At 32.8% G+C, this 26,452-nt stretch overlaps 2 protein-coding genes across 3 annotated transcripts in view; one reads left to right on the forward strand and one right to left on the reverse strand.

Annotated features, from left to right (window-relative positions):
• Nucleotides 1-1,422: 1,422 nt before the first annotated feature.
• LOC134685377 (protein fuzzy homolog) lies at nt 1,423-25,585 on the reverse strand. Its single transcript, XM_063545090.1, has 11 exons — nt 25,486-25,585; nt 17,801-17,922; nt 9,296-9,449; nt 7,903-8,007; nt 7,228-7,425; nt 5,612-5,707; nt 5,154-5,257; nt 4,604-4,674; nt 3,248-3,349; nt 2,594-2,726; nt 1,423-1,923 (listed from the first exon to the last, which is right to left on the reverse strand). Exons 1-11 carry the CDS (start codon nt 25,561-25,563, stop codon nt 1,866-1,868), a joined length of 1,221 nt encoding a protein of 406 aa, XP_063401160.1. The 5' UTR covers nt 25,564-25,585; the 3' UTR covers nt 1,423-1,865.
• The window catches only part of LOC134685375 (zinc finger E-box-binding homeobox 2-like), a 47,775-nt gene continuing 46,886 nt past the window's right edge, over nt 25,564-26,452 (forward strand). Inside the window, exon 1 of one of the 2 annotated variants that reach the window (XM_063545082.1) lies at nt 25,564-25,682. The gene's annotated coding sequence lies outside the window, so the exon portion shown is untranslated. Of the gene's footprint in view, nt 25,723-26,452 lie in introns of both variants that reach the window. The other variant, XM_063545083.1, reaches the window with a different exon arrangement.

Genomic DNA, 26,452 nt, shown 5'->3' on the forward strand with positions numbered 1-26,452 from the left:
ACCATTTCAGTCATGTTGACTTATTTGTAAATCTTATTTTGCTGAACATTATTGCTGTTTACAGTTTATCTCTATCTATAATATTATTCAAGATAATAACCAAAAACAGCAAAATTTCCTTAAAATTACCAATTTAGGGGTAGCAACCCAACAACAGGTTGTTCGATTCATCTGAAATTTTCAGAGCAGATAGATCTTGACCTTATAAACAATTTTACCCCATGTCAGAATTGCTCTAAATGCTTTGGTTTTTGAGTTATAAGCCAAAAACTGCATTTTACCCCTATGTTCTATTTTTAGCCATGGCGGCCATCTTGGTTGGTTGACCGGGTCACCGTACACAATTTTTAAACTAGATACCCCAATGATGATTGTGGCCAAGTTTGGTTTAATTTGGCCCAGTAGTTTCAGAAGAGAAGATTTTTGTAAAAGTTAACGCAGGACGACGACGGACGACGACAGACGACGACGGACGCAAAGTGATGAGAAAAGCTCACTTGGCCCTTCGGGCCAGGTGAGCTAAAAAGATACAGACAATTTATAATTAACTTTTACTTTCACTTTCATTTTACTGTTGTCAAACTAATTATTGTGATAAAATGAATATAAATTTTGTTTACTGTTGGTCGTTGATATATCCTCTCTATATATGGTCAGGATTTTGGTGATATCCAATGAAATCGTCATGTTATTTGTGTATGTCGTCAAAAACATGTCAGAGGAAGGAAATCCCTTCACAGAACTGTTTTTATTGGGTTCCCTATGAAATTTCTTTCTGAAAAAAATTCGTGTGGAAAATGGAAATCCCCGATGTGTTTTTTCTTGTTTTTATGAATGGAGATTGTCGAAGCGTTATAAGAGTTATTGGAGCATTATAATTATGATTTTGTTAGAGAAAGGTTTTTAAATGACAATTCAGGGGATGATTTTTTAGGTTTTCTTGAGGATAACGTGGAAAATGATGATCAAATCGCACCATTCAAGGACACTTGGAACAGAGGAAATTTAGACACACTTGCATATCTGTTTAGAGACGGAATCCCTGAACTTTAAAATTGGGAACAATCCAGATATTATTGATTTTTTTGCATTTAATATTGGATTATAGTTTTTTTTTTAGTAATTGGCTGAGGAGACAAACCTATGTGCTACAGGCGTCTTTGCTACCCCAGACCCTCAAAATCTGTAGCCACACTCTTGTTTCAAACAATTGGAAAATGTCAATCAGGATGACATGTCTCACTTTATTGGGATGATAATTGCCATGGGATTGGTCCAACAGAAGACCTTCATGATTACTGGAGTAAAGACAAACTTTTGGAGACTCCCTTCTTAAGGAAAATCATGCCAAGAAATAAATTTTTACTTATGCTTTCATTCCTTCATTTGAACAACAACCACATAAATATTCCTTACTAAGTTTCAAGTTGATTGGACTTCAACTTCATCAAAAACTACCTTGACCAAAAACTTTAACCTGAAGCGAACAGACGCACAGACAGACGAACGAACGGAGGCACAGACCAGCAAACATAATGATCCACTACTATCGTAGGTGGGGCATAAAAATATGGTTTAATTACTATGATAATGTTATATGTGTTCCCAATTGGAATTTCAAGAAAAAAGTCTGTGTTTGACAAAATTATCAATCAATAACTCAAAAAGAAAAACATAAAACATAATTAGAATAAACTCTCTACAACTACTTTAAATACCATTTTCACTTCATCTGTATTGTTTTTGTTCTCTTTGCCTTTTTCTGAGTTTTGTCGTTCTTTCAACTTTTGTCTTTGTCTCTATCTGTTTTTTGCTGTTACATTTCTTTTCTGAACTGTACTTTTGACATTTTCTTCTCTATGTCATCACACTTGGATGTTCTTGTCTTTTGTCAACAAAGATAGTGTTTTATGTGACACTGATCTTAAAATAAAATATTTTATAAATACACATATATTTATAAAACTAAATATTTAATTATTCAAATAAATATTATTGTTAATTAAGATATTAAATTATGTTGTCAGCACTAATTTTGTCAGATCTGTCTGTGAATGTGTTGATCTTAATCTCTGGTAAAATTGCTTAATCTATTCTGCTTGACCTCAAGATGTCCCTTTTTTGTGTTACTGGTTTGGAATATTATTGAAATCTGCAATCCATCTTCATTTATTCCCATATAGCTAAATTTCAGTAAAAGCTAGGTTGAGGTGCCACTAATTCTTACGAACACCCCTCATTCTGTATGCGTCTTTCCAAGTAATAAGCATGAGATTTAGTCTGTCTCTGTATGTTGCTGTATATCATTTTCTTTTAAGGTTTGTTTTAAATTTTGTTGTCAGACCCTTTTATAGGTTAATAGACAGAGTTTGTTTAACTCATAGTTAAAGGCTGTACAGAGAACTTTAGTAGCTTTTATTTGTGTAATTCTATCTCTGGTGGATAGCTGTTTCATTGCCAATCATACCACTTCTTCATGATCTCATTTCATATCCAATCTTATTCCAAAGTCAACTATACACCTGTTGAACTTCATTTTTTTTTTAAATACATTGGCAGTCATACCCCATTTTATTATTATCTATATACAAACCTCATAGCATAGGTAGGGATGCTATCTGTATATACAACATATAACTGATGAGGACCTGACTGCAAGGCGTAACACTTGTGGGAGTCAGTTGTTATGTAGGTTTCCATAGGCTGATGGGTAAACTCCAATGGCCCTGAAATACAGAATTTGACTAATGCTTATTTATTACAGAAAAATATTCAAGCAAAAAAGGGTTTTAAATTCCTTTCCAATATATACACAAAATATTTGCTAATAGTTCATGAATGGTTAACCAATTTAAATAAATCTATTGATTGTTGAGTTGTTGGTATTATGTCAAAATCAGGACAAGTAAAAATAAGAAAAATTGTCAAATGTAGATTCATTAATGCTCGTTGGATACCAATGATTATGACTTTCGTAGATTGAGGTATTATAAACCATGAATCACAATGATAAACTAAGCCAGCTGAACTAAGCACAAATTTTCAATAGGATTATTTGCAGTCCTTGGCATAACCAAGACATCAATATTCATGAAAATTTATATTCACTAATAAATGAATACACAGTATATTGAGCCTTAAAACAAGCATCTTTATGGTTGCTCAAACAAAAGTCTGTAGATTTATTATAATTTGTCAATAAAAAACGTATTTCTCTATATCAGAACTTGAAGTGACAGCACTTTACCTGTGTCACTACCCTCTATGACTGAAGTAAAGAATGTTCCAACCATCTTCTTATAAAATGATGACAATACTTCTCTCCTCTGTGGAACTGTTAAAAAATCACCTGTAAATTCAATGTAATTTGATTTTTAATTTAAATGACTCACTAATGGAAAACGTAAGAATACAATGTAGTCTGAATGACATAAATCAACATACATCATGTTTTCTATAATACAATGTTTGTAGTTTTTTTTATAGTGTAAAACATATTCAATGTGTTAATCATCATAATACTACATCAGTAGCTGTCGTTTTTCGATGTGGTTTTTAAGTGTTTCTTGTTTTTTCATATTGACTATACAATTTGTTTTCCTGTTTGAATGGTTTTACACTAGTCATTGTTGGGGCCCTTTATAGCTTTATAGCTGTCTGATCCAAGACCCCATGTAGAAGACCGTACTTAGCCCATAATGGTTTACTTTTTTTTAAGTTGTGACTTGGATGAAAAGTTGTCTCATACCACATCTTCTTATATCTATTAACAGGATAAAGGTGTGTACTGTTAACTAGAGGCTCTAAAGAGTCTGTTTTGCTCACCTTGGTCTTTGTGCATATTAAACAAAGGACACAGATGGATTCATGACAAAATTGTCTTATGGTGATGGAGATGTTTTTGAAGTTTATACTTTACTGAACGTTCTTGCTACTTACAATTATATTTATCTGTAATGAACTTGGCACATTAGTAACAGAAGAAAATATTTTGTAAAGGTTTTTAAAAATTTACAAAATTTATGAAAATTGTTAAAAATTTACTATAAAGAGCAATAACTCTTTAAGGAGTCAACTGACAAGTTTTGTCAAGTTGACCTATTTGAAGATCTTACTTTGCTGAACATAATTGCTGTTAACATTTTATCTCTATCTATGAAAATATTCAAGATAATAACCAAAAAAGGTAAAATGACTTGATAATCAATTCAACCCACATGACCCAGTCAGGTTAGCTCTTTATAATTTGGTTTCATAGTTATAAGCCAAATATCTACATTTTACCCCATATGTTCTATTTTTAGTCATGGCAGCCATCTTGGGTGGCTGGCCAGGCAACCCACACATTTTTAAACTAGATACCCCAATGATGTTTGTGGTCAAGTTTGATTTTTTGACCCAGTAGTTTCAGAGGAGAGGATTTTTGTAAAGTTTAAGATGCTGGACGAAAGTTGCAAGATGCCAAATGATGAGAAAAGATCACTTGGCCCTTTGGGCCAGGTGAGCTAAAAATATGTTGCCGGAAATGTTAATATTCAATTTTACATAGTAGTCATGTACATGCATAATAATTTAACAAGCTGCAATAACAGGTGATATTTACCTAAAGGACCACTACTTTCTGAGTGCACACTCCCTAGACATCTGCTGGTCTCTGTGTTTACAAGCAGAAAGCTGAAAAAACATTTTTTTGTAAACAAAGAGTCATCTTTCTTGTTATATATTCCCATAAAAATCTAAACTATCACCTCAAATCATACAAAGTCTGAATAGAAAAATAAATTTTCACTTTCATGATTATGTAGCGATTCCAATAAAGTTTTAATATAACTGTGAGTATTCATTTAACTACAAATGGTATAAATTGGTAAAAGGGGGAGGTTTGCAGGAACATCGAACTAGTTAGATTAAAACAGTTTGCTACTGTACCAAATCAGGATACATCGGCTATGTTTTTGTTTGTCTTTATTGGTTTGTCTACATTGTTTAATCAGATTGGTGTTGGTGGTTGTCTTGGTGGTTTTTGTGCTATTAACTTTTTTGAATAATTCTTGTTTCATTTTTGTGTACAAGTTAAAATCCACTATTTACTGACTGATTAATCTTGTCTAATATTTTATTTCATAATTGTTATCATTAATAACATATCCTACCATTGTATATTTGGATCTAAGACCATACTTGAAGGGATGTTTCTAGGAACAATTGATGTAGCTGATAATAGTGAATCATAAGCTGGCCTCCAAAATCTTCCTACCTAAAAATAAAGTAAATGATTAAATCTAAAATATATTATCTAATAAATCAATTAGTTAAATTATTCAGCCATCATGCACCACATGCAAAGGCTTTCTGGGCCATATTATGTTTTTGATTGGTTGTCTTTTCTTTCAAAGAAGTCAGGTGCCAGTTTAATACACTATCCAATATTTTGGTAATGTCTCAATCATGTTATCCTTGACCTTATATATGTCAGTCAGAAGTACTATTTGAATACGATATTTTTATTACTTCAAGAAGGAAATAATAATATACTTATATCAGTAATGTTATATTCATATTTTCTTATATGTTTTGAATAACCTCCCCTTAATTTCGAATATAACAATACCTCATTCTCTAAATCTGTAAGGTTTGGTGTCTGTCCACATATCACACATACTTCTGTCTTTTTAGTCAGTCTGAAGGTCATCAGTCTGTGAGGTATCTGTAATATATATAATATTTCTATAAATGTAGGAGCTTATATTGAAACATTATAAAATTAAAAGGAAAGATGAATATCTTGCATATCATATAGTGTTATAAAGGGACATAACCAAAGGAGTCAAAATCACACTACCCAAATTGGAACTTGATCTGAGCTTTGTGGTAATAAGCATTGAGTATGAGTTTAAAAACATTTGGTAATGGCAAACTAAAGTTAGAGAACGGAAACAAAAAATTCTGCAATCTTTTGATTTGTAAAGGGCCATTACTCTAGAACAGTAATAGTGACACATCCAAAATTCAAACAGGATCTGTGTTTTGTGGTAATAAGCATTGTGTATCAGTTTCGTAACATTTGGTACAGGCAAACTAAAGGAAGAGAACAGATACAAAAATTTCAGCAATTTTTACATTAGTAAAGGGGCACAACTCTAGAATGTCAATAGTGACGCCTCCTAATTTCAATTTTGATCTGTTTTTTTGTTAATAAGCATAGTGTATAAGTTTTATAACATTTGGTTGTGGCAAACTTAAGTTGGAGAACAGGAGTCAATTTCACAAAATTCTTCATGACTTACGATCAAACTTAGTCTTAAGTTTTTTTTGTGAAATTGACTCCAGAAACCTAATTTGAGACATATGGATGTATGGAAAAAGTAAAAACACAAAAATACCAAACTCCGAGGAAAATTCAAAAAGGAAAATCAAAAATCAAAAGGCAAAATCAAAAGTCCAAACACATCAAACGAATGGATAACAACTGTCATATTCCTGACTTGGTACAGGCATTTTCTAATGTAGAAAATGGTGGATTGAACCTGGTTTTATAGCTAAAGACGGATGTTTATACAGACAGACAAGGGTAAAAGTTAATGTCCCCTCAGCTATGGAGGGGGGCATAAAAATATGATTCACACTGAAAAGAGGTTAACAAACAGAGATTCCTTCTTATTACTACTAGGAATTTTTTTCGATAGTCAAATTACCAGTTACTTAGGTTTTAAAAAAGTTCAGTCCCCTATCATTTTCTATGCTTAGAGGACCGTGAAATTGGAGCCAAAACCCTAGTTTGGCATTTAAATAAGAAATATCATATCATAGGGAACATGTGTACAAACTTCCAAGTTGATTGGAATTAACTTCATCAAAACCTGCCATCACCAAAAACATTTAATTGAAGCAAACACCATTATTTTCTATGTTCAGTGGACTGTGAATTTGGGTCCTCAAGCGAAACAGACGTACTAATGGACCTTTATAAAGTGTTTTCCTCTTTACTTTAAATAATGCTTTCTCTTTTCATCTAAAAAAAAATCTCCTTTTAATTAAAGTAAGAAGATTGAAATAAACCTTATGTTGCGAAGACATTTGGAGATTTAGAGATGTCAGAATGAATTGTTAATTCTGATTGATGAATCTTCAATGGGTTACATTTGATATGTCTTAACAGAATGAATTAAGATTAGATAAGAAGTAAGCTTTTTTAAGGATTATAAATCATAATATACAATATCGTACAGTGGGATGACTGTCTGGTAGGAATATAGGTATATCTCTAGAGGAACATCTCTGTAGAGAAGATATCAGTAAGGTCAATAGCACCAGTTCATTGGAGGATAAAGACCACCATTTCCTAGTGGCCACAACAATCCTGTCATCCACATAAAGACAACCAAACGAGCTCTCAGCTGCTTCTGTAAAGGCATCTAAGAAATTCTGAAATATATTAAGTTTAAATTAGGTTCTGTAGTTTGTTAAAGTCATAAGAGACCTCAAATCCAACAAATTAATGCATATGTTTTTTTTATAACTCAATAGATAGTTTTCATTATTAAACTTATGTACTTATACTTTTTTCTGAAGAAAATTCTTTAATTTATTCATATTTAGAAGAAGTTTACTTTTTTTTTAATTTCCGTAGCTGTAGCTCAAGCACAACATATTTGAAAACTAAAATTCTAATTTTGTAAAGGTTTAGACAAAAATCACATATTACAGTATATTTTCGTCTCACATATGATCATAATGATTTTCAAATAATTCTGAAGAAAACACATCCACCCAAAATCAATAAATCAGACTGCCTCACATTCCGCAGCTATGCTTTTCAAATAGCCCTTACTTTTGGTTAAATGTATCAAAAAGAGATCTTTATTTTATATCAGCTAGTTCTCATGATTATGGTAATCTCACCTGCAGAATAGTGCTTTCTGGTGATGCTATTGTTTCTACAGTATTTGTTAGTGTACTGAAACTGACCGGTGGTTCTACCAACTTGTCAATTAGCTGGTTACACACCTGTATAATAAAATTTATTTTAAAATCATATTGATATATAAAATACATTGAGAAATTAAAACAAGTGAAACTGTGAGCTACTGCTCACTGATGATACCCCCGCCGCAAGTGGATAATATTAATAGTGTAAAAATATGCAAGTGTTCGGTAAACAGAAAGTTGTCGAGTGATGAATCTGAAAATGCATCACAAGGTACAGCTGACTTATATAAATCCTGAAACCAAATTTCAGAAATCCTTGTTTTGTAGTACCTGAGAAATATGTGATGAAAATTTTCAACTTGGCTATCATGTGTAAAATCATACAAGTGTTCGGTAAAAAGGAAGTTGTCAAGTGATCAATCTGAAAACGCATCACACAGTATAGCTGACTTAGATAAACCCTGAAACCAAATTTCAGAAATCCTTGTATTGTAGTTCCTGAGAAAAATGCGACGAAAAATATTCATGGGACGGACTGACTGATGGACGGACGGACAGACAGAGGTAAAACAGTATACCCCCCTTTTTTAAAGCAGGGTTTTAAAGCGGGGGTATAAAAAAGTATAAGGAAGGTCTTCAGTGTTATATTATCACAAACAAATTTTAATGAGCATGCTCACATACTCCCACTTTTGACCTATAAAAAGGAGGCCACAGGTGAGCTTAAAGTTACCAGCTGAGAGCTTATCCATTTTCTTTTAGGCCTATTCTTTTTGTTTTGATTTCAGAGTTATATTGTCTGTATTATGACTGTATAATAATAAGTATGAATATGGATTCACACTATATAACTAACTCATTTATGATATGGGATTATGTTCTCTAAATTCTGCATCATCTAATGTATGATTAACTTTAACTTGTAATACTGTAAATTTAAAAATTACTGCAAATTTGTTATTATTGTGAAAAATGCAAGAGGATTATAATCACAATAGTGTAAATTTGCATTTAAACAGGTTATTTCATAAAACTTAAAATATCATTTTAGTCTAAAATGACAAATCTCAATAATAAATCTATGCAATTATTTCTGAATTTACAGTCATCAGAATTAACATATTCAGCAAATCTAATGAATATACAATAATATATTTCTACTTATTTTACCTTTAAATAAGCATATTATTAGTCCTCAAATATTAAGTATTTTAGTTCCATCCGTTTGCCACATATACACCCTATGAATCTAGTAACATAAGTTATCTTTATATACCTTAAGTCTTCAACAAGCTGTTTCCTTACCTATTGTTCATGTTTTAACATATCAATTGTTAGATGTCTACTTATAAGATTTATTTCATACCTTCAATTCTTTTTTAAATCTTTCAATATTTTTGATGTTGGTAACTTCGTCTAATCCACAGAGTAGAACAACGATCTGGAAGGCATAGTTGAGAAGATTGGTCAGGTGACAGTCATCAGCCATATCATCTTGGGATACCGCTATCATTGTTACACTGAAAAAAACATTTAAAGTGCTTTATGTTATCATGATTTAAGGTTGATGCTCATCCTTAGTACAATATGGTGTGACCCTACAGAATGCTTGTAGAAAGTCTCAGGGAAAATAAAACAATTACTATTGAGCAGTAACATCTGGATAGGATTACAATTTTTATTCTGCCTAAGCTACAAACATGTTTATATTTATACATACTTCAAAACAAAGGGTATGAAAGTAAATAATTACAGTGATCCCATGGATATTCATTTACAACTTGAACCTGATTTATAAGGAAAATTCAGGACATAATTTGAAGCTCTCACATATTGAAACATTAAATAACCGTGGTCATCACAATTTATCTGCATATAATTTAGAATAAGTAATTAATTGCAACAGTTATCTGAGTCACTGTACATAAGTTTGGGATAAGTTGTTAATGCTATTATACAGTTAAACCTGTTATCAATTCTCTCACTATTGTCTATAATGACAATTTTTATATACTTGTAATATGTTCTTCAGAAACATGAATGTGTTACACTGGCCATGATATATACACAACTATTCAATCAAAGCTACAGTTATGCTATTTTTACAGCAGCTTACAGCTCAGACTTAAAAAAATATTTGAAGAGGGGGGATTATGATATTTTAAAATATTTTGGTTTGCCCAAACCCTACCCAAAGGTTGAGGTAGGTAGGTAGGTAGGTAGGTTGAAAAAAAAAAGAAATTGAAGTATCAGATGTTTATAAGTCTTCATGCCTATTTGATTAAAAAAAAACTTCTTCAAATCGGGACAATAAAGGAATTTGAGTAGGCAGCTTTTTTCTGGGTAGGTAGCGTTTGGGCAAACAAACCTATTTTTTATTATGGCCTAATTTAAAACAGATGCAAAGTTATACATGTATAAGGAAAGTAACAATGCACATGCACAAATTGCTTTAAAATCAGAAATTCAAACTGTTTTAAAAATATTTTATATAAAATAATAAGACATACATTCTACATCTTTCACTTACCTGCATATACCAGTAACAATGCATTGTTAAATCCTTTTTATTTTAAAATTGATGCACAAAAAAAAAATCTCTAAATAAACCATGTGTATCATGAGACAGACATTACTACACTCATGACAAGTCTGTACAGTCACCACTACAAGGCTGATAATACCAGCTGTACCACTACTTGATGGTGGGAGTTTTAAATGATTTGATTGGCTATACATCCTTTGCCCTACTTATATTACATTTTTAAATGTTTCTATGTCATGTATCCTGGTGGACTGAGCCACTATACATGCTGGGTGTTAAGGAACTGTGATGTAGTTTATACAAACCAGATGCAAGGTATTAGATAACCACCCCTTGTTTATTGACTTTATTCAACCTCTCTGGTCCAATTAGTGGCATATTTCTACAGATAATTTAGTCTCCAACAAACTTTAATTGTTTTATCTCTTTCATTGTTTTAAGTATAGAAATTTTTTTTAGAATATTTTTAGTTCCCAAACTAGAGGCTCTTTAGAGCCTGTGTCGCACCTTGGTATATGTGGATATTAAACAAAGGAAGCAGATTCAAAATTGACATTAAAGGGCAATAACTCCTAAAGGGGTCAACTGACCATTTTGGTCATGTAAACTTATTTGTAAATCTTACTTTGCTGAATATTATTGCTGTTTACAGTTTATCTCTATCTATAATAATATTCAAGATAACCAAAAACAGCAAAATTTCCTTAAAATTACCAATTCAGGGGCAGCAACCCAACAACTGGTTGTCTGATTCATCTGAAAATTTCAGGGCTGATAGAGGTTAACCTGATAAACAATTTTACACCGGTCAGATTTGCTCTAAATGCTTTGGTTTTTGAGTTATAAGCCAAAAACTGCATTTTACCCTATGTTCTATTTTTAGCTGTGGCTGCCATCTTGGTTGGTTGGACAGGTCACCGGACACAATTTTTTAAACTAGATACCCAAAATATGATAGTGGCCAAGTTTGGAATAATTTAGCCCAGTAGTTTCAGAGGAGAAGATTTTTGTAAAAGATCACTCAAATTTACGAAAAATGGTTAAAAATTGACTACAAAGGGCCATAACTCCTAAAGGGGTCAACTGACCATTTCGGTCATTTGACTTATTTGTAAATGTTACTTAGCTGAACATTATTGCTGTTTACAGTTTATCTCTATCTATAATAATATTCAAGATAATAACCAAAACTAGAGGCTCCAAAGAGCCTGTGTCGCTCACCTTGGTCTATGTGAATTATAAACAAAGGAAGCAGATGGATTCATGACAAAATTGTGTTTTGGTGATGGTGATGTGTTTGTAAATCTTACTTTACTAGTCTTGCTGCTTAAATTTATCTCTATCTATAATGAACTTGGCCCAGTAGTTTCAGTGGAAAATGTTAATAAAAATAAATTTACAAATTTTATGAAAATTGTTAAAAATTGACTATAAAGGACAATAACTCCTTAGGGGGTCAATTGACCATTTCGGTCATGTTGACTTATTTGTAAATCTTACTTTGCTGAACATAATTGCTGTTTACAGTTTATCTCTATCTATAATAAAATTTAAGATAATAACCAAAAACAGCAAAATTTCCTTAAAATTACCGATTCAGGGGCAGCAACTCAACAATGGGTTGTCAGATTCATCTGAAAATTATAGGGCAGATAGATCTTGATCTGATTAATAATTTTACCCCGTGTTGGATTTGCTCTAAATGCTTTGGTTTTTGAGTTAAAAGCCAAAAACTGCATTTTACCCCTATGTTCTATTTTTAGCTGTGGCGGCCATCTTGATTTGATAGTCGGGTCACCGGACACATTTTAAAAACTAGATACCCCAAAGATGATTATTGCCAAGTCTGGATTAATTTGGCCCAGTAGTTTCAGAGCAGAAGATTTTTGTAAAAGATAACTAAGATTTACGAAAAATGGTTAAAAATTGACTATAAAGTGCAATAACTCCTAAACAGGTCAACTGACCATTTCGGTCATGTTGACTCATTTGTAAATCCTACTTTGCTTAACATTATTGCTGTTTACAGTTTATCTCTATCTATAATAATATTCAAGATAATAACCAAAAACTGCAAAATTTCCACAAAATTACCAATTCAGGGGCAGCAACCCAACAACGGCAGTCTGCACGGTTAGCCACTAGTCCGATGCCCCAGACTAATAAAATTTCATTCGGACTAGTAAGTTTTTACAAAACTTTGTTTGGACAAATATGAAAAATGTCAGAATATTGGTCTTCGGACTAGTAGTTGAAAAAGTTTTTGGTGCAGACTGCAACGGGTTGACAGATTCATCTGAAAATTTCAGGGCAGATAGATCTTGACCTGATAAACATTTTTACCCCATGTCAGATTTCCTCTAAATGCTTTGGTTTTTGAGTTATAAGCCAAAAACTGCATTTTACCCCCATGTTCTATTTTTAGCCGTGGCGGCCATCTTGGTTGGTTGACTGGGTCACGCCACACATTTTTTAAACTAGATACCCCAATGATGATTGTGGCCAAGTTTGGTTCAATTTGGCCCAGTAGTTTCAGAGGAGAAGATTTTTGTAAAAGTTAACAACGACGACGGACGCCGGACGACGCCGGACGCAAAGTGATGGGAAAAGCTTACTTGGCCCTTCGGGCCAGGTGAGCTAATAAGAAAAAATTCCTTAAAATTACCGATTCAGGGACAGCAACCCAACAACAGGTTGTGTGATTCATCTGAAAATTTCAGGGCACATAGATGTTTTCCCCATGTCAGATTTGCTCTACCGGGTAAATGCTTTGGTTTTTGAGTTATAAGCCAAAAACTGCATTTTACCCCTATGTTCTATTTTTAGCTGTGGTGGCCATCTTGATTTGATGGCCGGGTCACCGGACACATTTTTTAAACTAGATACCCCAAAGATAATTGTGGGCAAGTTTGGATTAATTTGGCCCAGTAGTTAAAATGGTTAAAAATTGACTGCAAAGGGCAATAACTCCTAAAGGGGTCAACTGACCATTTTGGTCATGTTGACTTATTTGTAAATCTTACTTTGCTGAACATTATTGCTGTTTACAGTTTATCTCTATCTATAATGATATTCAAGATAATAACCAAAAACTGCAAAATTTCCTTAAAATTACCAATTCAGGGGCAGCAACCCAACAACGGGCTGACCAATTCATCTGAAAATTTAAGGGCTGATAGATCTTTACCTGATTAACAATTTAACCTCAGTCAGATTTGCTCTCAATGCTTTGGTTTATGAGTTATAATCCAAAAACTGCATTTTACCCTATGTTCTATTTTTAGCCATGGCGGTCATCTTGGTTGGTTGGCCTAGTCACCAGACACATTTTTTAAACTAGATATACAAAAGGCCAAGTGAGCTTTTCTCATCACTTGGCGTCTGGCGTCCGTTGTATGTAGTCATCCTGCCTCCGTCGTTGTCAACTTTTACAAAAATCTTCTCCTCTGAAACTACTGGGCCAAATTAAACCAAACTTGGCCACAATTATCATTGGTCTATCTAGTTTAAAAGTGTGTTTTTTTACCCGGCCAACCAACCAAGATGACCGCCATGGCTACAAATAGAACATAGGGGTAAAATGCAGTTTTTGGCTTATAACTCAAAAACAAAAGCATTTAGAGTAAATCTGACACGGGGTAAAATTGTTTATCAGGTTAACATCTATCTGCCCTGAAATTTTAAGATGAGTCAGACAACCCATTGTTGGGTTGCTGCCCCTAAATTGGTAATTTAAGGAAATTTTACTGTTTTTGGTTATTATCTTGAATATTATTATAGATGGAGATAAACTGTAAACAGCAATAATGTTCAGCAAAGTAAGATTTACAATTAAGTAGTCAACATGACCAAAATGGTCAGTTGACCCCTTTAGGAGTTATTGCCCTTTATATAGTCAATTTTTAACCTTTTTTCGTAAATCTCCATGATCTTTTGCAAAAATCTTCTCCTCTGAAACTACTGGGCCAAATTTATCCAAACTTGGCCACAATCATCATTGATGTATCTAGTTTAAAAATTGTGTTTTTTGATCTTGCCAACCAACCAAGATGGCTGCCAAGGCTAAAAATAGAACATGGAGGTTAAATGCAGTTTTTGGTTATTACTCAAAAACCAAAGCATTAAGAGAAAATCTGAAAATGGATAAAATTGTTTATCTGGTCAAGATCTATCTGCCCTGTAATTTTAAGATGAATGGGACAACCCGTTGTTGGGTTGCTGCCTCTGAATTGGTAATTTTAAGGAAATTTTTCTGTTTTGGGTTTTTATCTTGAATATTATTATGGATAGAGATAAACTGTAAACAGCAAAAATGTTCAGCAAAGTAAGATTTACAAATAAGTCAGGACCAAAATGGTCAGTTGACCCCTTTAGGAGTTATTGCCCTTTATAGTCAATTTTTAACCATTTTTCGTAAATCTTAGTTAACTTTTTAAAAAACTTCTCCTCTGAAACTACTGGGCCAAATTTTACCAAACATAGCCAGAATCATTATTAGGCTATCTAGTTTTAAAATTGTGTTTTGTGACCAGTCAAACCAACCAAGATGGCCGCTACAGCTAAAAATAGAACATAGGGGTAAAATGCAGTTTTTGGCTTATAACTCAAAAACCAAAGCATTTAGAACAAATCTGACATGGGGTAAAATTGATTATTTGGTCAAGATCTATCTGCCCTGAAATTTGAGAATGAATCGGACAACTTGTTGTTAGGTTGCTGCCCCTAAATTGGTAATTTTAAGGAAATTTTGCTGTTTTTGGTTATCTTGAATATTATTATAGATAGAGATAAACTGTAAACAGCAATAATGTACAGCAATTTAAGACTCAAAAATAAGTCAAAATGACCAAAATGGTCAATTGACCCCCTAAGAAGTTATTGTGCTTTAAAATCAATTTTTTACAATTTTTATAAAATTTGTAAATTTTTACTAACATTTTCCACTGAAACTACACGGACAAGTTCATTATAGATAGAGATAATTGTAAGCAGCAAGAATGTTCAGTAAAGTAAGATGTACAAACACATCACAATCACATAAACACAATTTTGTCATGAACTGTCTGCTTCCTTTGTTTAATTCACATACACCAAGGTGAGCAACACAGGCTCTTTAGAGCCTCTAGTTAGTTTTGCCTTTGAGCAATTCACTATGCTGTTGAATATTAATCCTCTCAAAAAATAGTTGAAGAAATTTCTTTTTTTTATGAAATTTCAAATGAGAAAAATTGAATTCCCCCCCCCCAATTTTTTTCTTCACATCCCCCTATCATTTATTCCAAAACTAATCACAATTCAAATTTCTAATGGAGTTTGCAACAATAATTAGTCATTTAAAAACATCATAAAATATTAAAATGTAAAAATGTGCTTGTTATCACTGAATGGTAAAGATTGTCTTAATTTATCAGTTGGTAGTAAAAGTGAATATACATTGTATATTGTATAAAACAATGATTTTAGTTGATTCAACTACCTATTCTTGACAAAGAAAGATAACTCCAATTGAAATTCTTGCTATTGCACAATATTGTGCAATTTATAGATATTTCTTGCTATTGCGCAATACTGTGCAATTGAAAATACTTGCTATTGCACAATACTGTGCAATTGAAGATTTCTTGCTATTGCGCAATACTGTGTAATTGGAAATTTCTTGTTATTGCTGAGTACTGTGCAGTTGAAAATTTCTTGCTATTGCACAATACTTAATATAATAATTTTAGATCCTGATTTGGACCAACTTGAAAACTGGGCCCATAATCAAAAATCGAAGTACATGTTTGGATTCAGCATATCAAAGAACCCCAAGAATACAATTTTTGTTAAAATCAAACTAAGTTTAATTTTGGACCCTTTGGACTTTAATGTAGACCAATTTGAAAACAGGACCAAAAATCAAGAATCTACATACACAGTTAGATTTGGCATATCAAAGAACCCCATTTATATAATTTTTGATAAAATCAAACAAAGTTTGAACTTAGATTTTTTATTATAACTGGGCCAATAATCAAAAATCTAAGTTCATTTTTCAGATTCAGCATATCAAAGAACTCCAAGGATTCAATTTTTGTCAAAATCAAACTAAGTTTAATTTTGGACCCTTTGGACCTTAATTTAGACCAATTTGAAAACGAGACCATAAATTAAGAATCTACATACACAGTTAGATTCGGCATATCATAGAACCCAAATTATTGAATTTTTGATGAAATCAAACAAAGTTTAATTTTGGACCCTTTGGGCCCTTTTCCTTAACTGTTAGGACCAAATCTCCAAAAATCAATACCAACATTCCTTTTATGGTCATAACCCTTGTGTTTATTTTCATAGATTTCTATTTACTTATACTAAAGTTATGGTACAAAAACCAAAAAGAATGCTTATTTGGCCCCCTTTTTGGCCCCTAATTCCTAAACTGTAAGGACCAAAACTCCAAAAATCAATACAAATCTTCCTTTTGTGGCCATACACCTTCTGATTAAATTTCATAGATTTCCATTCACTAATACTCAAGTTATGGTGCAAAAAAGTTGATTCAACTACTATTCTATACAAAGAAAGATAACTCCAATTGATTTCTATTTACTTAAAAACCAAGAAAAATGCTTATTTGGACCCCTTTTTGGCCCCTAATTTCTAAACTGTTAAAACCAAAACTCCCAAAATCAGCCCCAACCTTCCTTTTGTGGTTATAAACCTTGTGTCAAAATTTCATAGATTTCTATTTACTTAAACTAAAGTTACTGAGTGAAAAAAAAAGAATATGCTTATTTGGGCCCTTTTGGCCCTTAATTCCTAAAATGTTGGGATCAAAACTGCCAAAATCAATCCCACCCTTCCTTTTGAGGTCATTAACTTTGTGTTAAAATTTCATAGATTTCTATTCCCTTTTACTAAAGTCAAATGAAAGTTAGAGTGCGAAAACTAAAAGTATTCGGATGACGACGACAACGCAGCCAACGTGATAGCAATATACGGTGAAAAATTTTCAAATTTTGCGGTAGTATAAAAATGACATGATTCACTACAATTTCATAATAAAAGGCTTCATTTTTCTTGCATTTTTTTTATATAAATAAGGCTGTTAGTTTTTTTCATTTCAATTGTTTTACATTGTCTTATCAGGGCCTTTTATAGCTGACTATGCAGTATGGGCTTTGCTCATTGTTGAAGGACGTATGGTGACCTTATAGTTTTTAATGCCTGTGTCATTTTGATCTCTTGTGGACAGTTGTCTCATTGGGAATCATACCACATCTTTTTTATATTCATTACAGATTTTTTTCATTTTAATGTTTTTAGTTGGGTTTAATGTTTTACCTTTCATGAAAAACTTTCCAGATAACTTTTGCATCATCTGTTGTGGAGGCTAACAATTCTACATCCTGATTTATACCAAACATATGTACTCCATTCAGCGAACCAATCACAGGAAATGGTAACTGAAATATTGAAATTCATTTCAATCAATTAAAACCAGTCATGTTTATTATATATTTGTTTACCTAAAAATAAATACAAAACTAGAAGAAAAAAAATCTTTTTAGTTATATCTATTTTTGCCAATAATTATATATGACAGTCAAATAATGTCCTGACCAATTGAAATAACATGCATGGATATGGAGAATGACAATATTTCATTATAAAATATTGTTCCAGACAGTCTTTCAATTTTCTGTTTCACCTCAGTGTCTAAATAAAGGGAGATAATTGCTTTCTCCCCCAACTTCTCACTGTGAGAAAACACAATTATTTACAATTGACATACATGTACACCAAGCCCTGCTACAAATGATTTGGAAAACAGAGATATGTGTGTCATACATAATTATGTCTATAATTCAACATAGATAATGCCATAACAAGTTTAAATGGGATAGACAACCACTAAATAAAAACATAATTAAAGTTCACAACCAAGTCTCATCTATAAAAAAAAATTTGAGTTGGCTACGTTAATATGTTTAAAATATGCATGAAAAAAATCAGAGACCAATGCCATTGTGCCTGAGAACTCCCAAGAACAGACTTTCTATTTTTGTGCAAGCTCCCTGTAGATAACAATATAGCAGACACAAATATTCAAAGGTAGATAACTCTATTTAAATAAAAGTATAAAAAGTATTAAATTTTTTCTTTTAATTTCTATTTTCCAAATGATGTTTCTAATTACTTTATAAAATTCCAATATAGAAAATAATCCTTTGGAACTTTCTTTCTGGATCTTAAACAGTTATTTACCTTTAGAATAATTACATCTGCCATATTGTTACCCTTGCAAGACTCTATATTCAATTCGTGAGAGTGTGCCAAACATTAAAATGAATAAAGTCTAGTTATAGTCCCTTATTTCAGCACCTTGATAAACCGGGACCTTGTCGAATAGACAGTCAGGTTATAGTCAAATCAGGACCTGGTAGATTGGGTACTTGAGGTACATGTATCTATTTCTGAACCCATGGTTATCATATTTATATCCAATTGTGATGATAAGGATTACAATGTAAATGAGTATTATACTGATCTGTGGAAATTGTTATATTTCAGATTTGTAATTTCAGCCTAAAACACCAAAAAATACCCAATACAGTTAATTATTCAATACCAAAGCTGGCAATCATTTAAATTGGCATAATTAAGTACTAACGTTTTTTTAAATAAAAACTTATCAAACCAGAAGTAATTGTAACAGGACACTGTTACAAAGTCTCTCAAACAAAGCTTACATGTACATAACTCACATTCCTATGGTCCAATATTCATTTGATTAGTTTACACAAATGTAATTGTCCCATACAAGAATATATATGGTTTAGGGGTGGGTACCTTGACTGTTTACAAGTTTTCAAACAAGAGGGGGTAGGGTTACCCCCTAGGGACTTCCCTTTTATTTCATTTCATTTGTTTTATTGTCCCCTACAAGAATACACATGGTTTTGGGGTTAGGGAGCTGGACCATTTACAAGATAGGACCATAATAAAAAATAGGTTTGTTTGCACAAATACCTACCTACCCAGAAAAAAGCTGCCTACTCAAATTCTTTTATTGTCCTGATTTGAAGAAGTTTTTTGTTTAATCAAATAGGCATGAAGACTAATAAACATCTGATACTTCAATTTATTTTTTGAAAAAAAAAAGAAAATGCCTACCTACCTACCCACTGTCTGAACCTATGGGTAGGGTTTGGGCAAACCAAAATATTTTAAGTGTGGCCTAATAGCACATTCTCAAATTGAACAAGGTGGGGATGACCCCTAGGGACTTCCCTTTTATTTCATTTCATTGCTTTTATTGTCCCCTACAAGAAAATATATGGTTTAGGGGGTGGATTTAAGGACCGTTTACAAAATATTAGCACATTCTCAAAATGAATGGGGTGGGGGTGACCCCCAGGGACTTCTGTTCAATTTCATTTGATGTGTTTTATTGTTCCATACAAAAATATATATGGTTTAGGGGTGGGGATATGGATAGTTTACAAGTTTTCACACAAGATGGGTGGGGTGACCCCGAAGGGACTTCCCTTTTATCTCTTATTATTTGTGTTCTTGTCCCCTTCAAGAACATATATGGTTTGGGGGCGGGGATCTAGACTGTTTACATGGTAATAGCAAATTCTCAAATTGAACGGGGTGGGGTGAGAGGGGTTACAATCTGGAATCTGGGCTTGAAAATACGAATTTCTGAGTTCCAGAATTTAAGTAAATTTAAATCCTGACATCCGGAAATTCAAAAAAAGAATTTTTGGATCGTGAACTTAAAAACACCTGATCCAGGAGTTCCGATAAAGGTACTATCCCCCTATCAGATGGTAATTCCAAGCCGCTATAGTGTTATTCTAAGATAAAATACCAATAGTGTAAATTTCTACATTTGTTCGCTAACAACAATGCAAGTATCAGCAAACAACAATGTGTGAAACCCTCGCTTGCCAACTCGCCAAATGTGAGTAAGAACAGTATTTGGCGAGGTCCAGGGTCTATAGCTTCTAGGCCCTTATGGTGACTTTGAATCAAACCATCAAAAAGAATAGATAGTGGCAAAAACATTTTTCCCACAAATCCATACTGTTATCCTTGACTTCTGTTAAAACAGAGACCCAGATAATACATATTATGTTACATGTATTCTGATTGGCTAGATGACAGATGATGAAAAACTTAAACCAATCATCTGTGTATTATAGATAGACAACATTCAAATTAAAAGTAGACACAATTAATCTAACATGTTTAACCCCGCCACATTATTTATGAATGTGCCTGTCCCAAGTCAGGAGTCTGTAATTCAGAGGTTGTCGTTTGTTTATATGCCACATATTTGTTTTTCGTTCATTCTTTGATATGAATGAGACCATTAGTTTTCTAGTTTGAATTGTTTTACATTGTCATATCGGGGCCTTTTACAGCTGACTATGCGGTATGGGCCTTGCTCATTGCTGAAGGTTGTGCGGTGACCTTTAGTTGTTAATGTCTGTCATTTTGGTCTCTTATGGACAGTTGTCTCATTGGCAATCATACCACATTCTTTTTTGTATAATTAACAGTGCATTCATTAAAAGCCGGTACTTTTACCCGCCTACGGAAGCGTCTGGTACCGGCAGAAAAAATAAAAATACCAAAAATATAATGTGTAAAATTCTTTTGAAATCGTTAAAATCTAATTTCTTTCTTTACTTAAGTGATAATCTCTGTGTACGACGTTCATGTGTATGTTTATAGGTGTCTTCGTCAAGGTCAGCGTTAAAGTATATTTATATATCTTCTGCCAATTTAGGATCACCTCTAAAAATAAGCAGAAGTGATACTTATAAACCACATGTCTCTATCTCTATCGTAAGAGCGCTTTATAATGCGACGATTTAGCACTATATTTTCAAGCGGCAAATTGTTGATGAATTTAAACAACACCACCATAACTATGTCTAGTTATGCTTTCTATGAAAAGGAAAGCATCTTGTATCACAGATTATTTTATGAATAAAAGGTTTAATAAAGGTGAACATTCTATGAAATTCAGAAAATCGTTAATTGTATCAAATCAGTTCGTTTCCTGTTGGACCGTACCTTGTCCCTGATCACCGTTTTCTCTACATGTATATATATGTGTTCTATGTTGTGACTTAAAAAAATATGACTGCTGTCTGCAGGAAATTTTTAGTGTAAGATTTCGTGAAACAATCTGAAGTAACATATATAACTGTAACGTTAACAAAATATAATTTCTGACGAACTTTTAGACTTCTAAAATTAAAAAAAAAAAAAACTCTGAAGATGTGAAAAAACAATTTTACAGTTACTTACTGTATAGTTGAGAAGCCTTTAATTAATTTGCCCCCTCCCCCCCCCCCCTTTTTACCTTATGATTATAACAAAAAGTTATCAGAAAGCAATAAAAAAAAGCTACAAGTTTTATTATTTTTTTTAATAATATACAACATTGTATGTAACTTATGAATTTCATTCACCATATTGAACAAATACAAAACATTTAATAAAAGTATAAAACAAACAAAACATTGAAACAGCATTTCACATGAAACCCTTGCATTATAGGTCATACATATTTTATAAATGATTTCAAAATAATTATAAGAAATGTATTTTCAGAGAAATACTCTAGAAAAAAAAACCAATTCAATGTTAACTTACCCAAAATTGAAGCAAATATTTTAGACTTTTCCCCAATTTTTAAAGTAAAAAATTAAGGCTGAAATCCCTTAAATCTAGGAGCTTCAGGGGGCTTTGCCCCCCTGCCAGGGCTAGCCCTGAACCCATTGGGGGCCTTAGGCCAGGGCTCATACTACTTCAGAAATATAGGGAGAAGTGACTTTTCTTTTTGAAACTGATAGGGAGAAGTGGTGAGATTTGAAAGAGAAGTGCTCATTCGTGCGGTGCGCTACAATGTTTGGAATTTACTGTAGTATAAACGTGATAAACGGTCATTTGTAAATAATGTTCTTTTTATATATTGTTCAATTCATATCTGAGTATACAATTAAAGTAACATTTCAAATTAAAAGTTGTTTAAAACAATATACTTCCATGATTTTACTAACAGTCAGAGCTCTGACATAAACAAGTCAGAATTAAATGACTTCTTCAAGTCAGAAAGTGTTTTGAAATTCTGACCTGTACGCGTCAATTTTTGTTTTGCATAGTTTTCACTCTAGTCCGTCAAACCACAAGTTATTTTGAATTTGCCGCCGATCTACGACACATACGATCACGTGGTTTTTTGCAAGAGATCACGTGTTTGAGAGTCGTTGTTTTGGAAGTGTCTCGAACGAGAAGTCATTGAATATGATATTGATTATTTACGATTTTTAGTGAAAATCTAGGTCATTGTGGGCATTTTTAGATAGGTAATTCATATTACCTCCGTAAGGTCCTTGTGAGAAACTACCAACTAAATATCTAGCACTAAAATTAGTTTGTTTTTTTTTTAAAGATAAAGAAATTATAATATATATATATATCAATTACAATTTAATTAAAACTATCTTGTGTATGAAATTCAGTGTTTCTCATCAAAAGATATATAAAGGTAAGCTGGGTCATAATATATTGATATTAGTGTAATAGTCTAAGAGTTAAGCAACTTTACAATAGTTTACAACAATCCATATAAATTATAGGGAATTATATACACCAATCAATGATGAGTTTATTTAGATGTAACCAAAAGTCTTTTAATGCATGTGGAATGCGTAATATTCTTCTGTCAGCTGTTCTATCCGTGCTTTCATGGTAATTTTTGTAAAAATATGGATTTCGGTCATAGCTGGTCCGTTTCCGATCCATAGTTTAGAAATTGGTCAATGGTGGACGGTAGCAAGAAAAATTACAAAAATAAACGATGTTTGACAAGTTATTTGGAAAGGATCATGATGTTTTTAATGCAATTAATGGATTGAACATTTAAAGGAGGCAACTGTTATCATGTTTAAATGAAGTAACAAACTTATTTTCCAGCTGAAAGTTAGGTTGATGTACGTTTTCGAGTAACAAGCACCAGAACTTTCGGAAGTGCACGAAGTGGTATTTTTATCAAATAACTTGCTACACACTGCAAAAACAATGCTTCAATCTCTTTTCATAAGATAATGAATCGTTTATGTCTGAATTTCTTTAATTATCAATAAAAGTAAAAATTGAAAATGTCCAATGATGGAATCGACTGAAAGCGAGTATTGAAACAACAGGGCGACTTGTCTTCGCTTTTGGGGGTCAGGTAGAGCGAAGTGACGGTCAGGAAAGCGACTTCTTAGCCCAAGTCGCCTGGTAGCGTGAGCCCTGCCTTAGGCGGCCCCCCGACCCCTCGCCCTTTGGGTTGGTTCCCCCTAAAATCTTAAAGGTACCACCAGTCTTAAAAAATAATGAAACCCCTGAATTAATCTAGGTCGTACATTGCTTTTTAATCCAGCTTTTATATAACAAGAAAGGAAGGAAAAAGTCAGCAAAATTGTATTTACAGTGAAAATTGCAGAACAATATTTGTTTTTCTAATAGCATAATTCTTGAAAAATGTATCAATTATGGTAACAGTAGGAACTTTGGCACTATTTCTTAAAATGTTTATTACTCACAACACTGTCTGAATAAGATAGAGAGTTAAAAATGTTAGACACTCATCAAGCTGGCAAGTGCCGTTGAAGTGGGATTTCAATAGACGTATTTACACTTGTATGCAAATTTGTCCGCCATTACGTAGAATCATACAGGTTCCCGTAAACTTTGACATAACAATTCAAACATTTGACGTCACAATAGAAAAGTAATTGTTTCTTGATGTCAAAAGGTTATTTGGAGGCGATCTAAGGTTATTTGGAGACAAAATTCAGCTACGGTGCAGTCCGGTGTATCCGCGCACCTAAGACTTATGACTTCACTTCATTCAACTGATAAAACCAATAATTGGATAATATTGTGTAAACACATTCATAATATACTTTTATTTATTAGAAGCATCTGTTTGTATGGTTTCACCCACAAGATTTTGTGTAATGTGTGACCAAAATTAGGGAAACCCCTGTTCTGAGAGTTCCTCCAATGTCCGGTGATTTCGCGCATGCCTTCCAAAAATAGATTATTTTGAATAAAGAAAAGATTTTTGGAAACGAAATATAGCTGAATTTGAATCAAGAACACTGCAAAGGATGCAGAGCAAAAATTATTTCAATCTGATATAAATTTGACTTAAATAAAACAAATATTATCTGATGATGTAATTTTTTTAAAGGAAATTGGCCAAATATTGTAAATCACGGGATTGCAGTTATTATTTAACTCTTGAACTTGTCGATTTTATTCTTTTTTATCTCTTCGGAATGCCAAAACAATAACAAGAACCATTTTACTTATGTTACTGTGTTGATATGACTAAAAAAACCTATTGCGCGGTATCACCGGCCGCGCGGACACCGGGGACTCCACTGTAAATACCAAAAATGTAAATATGTTTATTTCAATATTTGGCAAGTGAAAATGAAAATCTGCTCACCAATTTTGCAAGTTTCAAGATAAAAAGGTTTTACACACTGAAAAAATGCAAAAACTTTTCCAAGCTTTCCATGGGCACTTTAAATTGCCCGCCCTTTACCATTCATGATCATTCATTACTAAATTTGTTTACAAAAACAATACAAGAGTAAGCTCCCTTTCGCCACATGTGAGCACATTTTTAATTTTTTTTCAGTGGGAACTTCAAAATTTAAATCGCAACTTTTTGTCAACAAATTACTTCGTGATCGGCTTTCATAATTGGTAAATATGTAATAGTAAGGAAATTGGTTTAATGTTCCGAGACGTTGTCTCTACAAACTATCTTTGTGAGAAACTGATTTTGGTCGAAATCAAAGGCTCAACAACCTCGGCCTCGTGTCTATGCTGGGCACAAATTATGACAAGCCCAGCAAAATCACTCAAACACTACGCTGCAGTTTATATTGACTGAATGCATAGTCAAAAATTCAAAATTAAATATATTTTTTTCAACCTACAGGCTTTAAACTGGCTGACATTCGGGTAAACAGAGGAACTCCGCCTCCTGTTGTCAAACATAGAATGTAGGTCGCCATTTCGATGTAAGTTTAACATACGCATGCGCTTACTTACCACAACTTTAGAATGATGGGTAAATAGCATGGCGATGAAGAAGCTGTAAACAGCATCTGTCAAATTTTCGTTTCAGTATATGGTAAGTTTTACTTGATGACAACATGCACAGTTAATGACAGGTAAGTCATGTTTCATGTTAGGTTCATCCCTGATAATGTAAAGGAATTTTATCGATCAGGATCTTCATTATTGCTTGTTTATTGGAGCACGTGCCCGCAACGCCAATCTGCCGTTACTCATTGTTTTCACTGTATTGGCCACACGACTTGTAATCTTTTGACCCAAGCTGTTACAAATGTTTTCACACATTATGTAATTTGTTTATACAGCAATTACACTAGTTTTTATTAATGACAGTTTGTGTTGATAAACAACATTATACTTTTATTGAGAGACAAAGAAATTACGCGCCGTTTATTATTAGTCATCAGTGTGTATACTATATTTACTCAGTTCAATAACAAAGAAATTTAAGCCGAAGTATTGATCGATTTCCTCTCAATTAATAGGTCCTTCACAAAAGCAGTGCCAACAAAATTTAATTTAACAACTTCATCTTACTTTAGTTCAAAGTATTTTCAAAGTCGATTGAATTTTCACGAAGATAACCATTTATTGACAAAAGTAATTAGACATTCAGAAAGTTATTTGTGTATTGCTTAGCTATGATATTGGTTCAGAATGACAAAGATGTGACTTAATGTTTCTTTGTGTTTCTTCATTAGTCATTCTCCTTAATTTATTCATGGAAAACTTCCAAATGGACCAATTCTTAACCATAAAATGTATTACATCCGTTTAAAAACACATTGGTTATTCTCATGATTGATTTAATTTTGATACAGAATT

Source organism: Mytilus trossulus, chromosome 9 (assembly GCF_036588685.1).
Source record: "Mytilus trossulus isolate FHL-02 chromosome 9, PNRI_Mtr1.1.1.hap1, whole genome shotgun sequence".
Lineage (NCBI taxonomy): Eukaryota > Metazoa > Mollusca > Bivalvia > Mytilida > Mytilidae > Mytilus > Mytilus trossulus.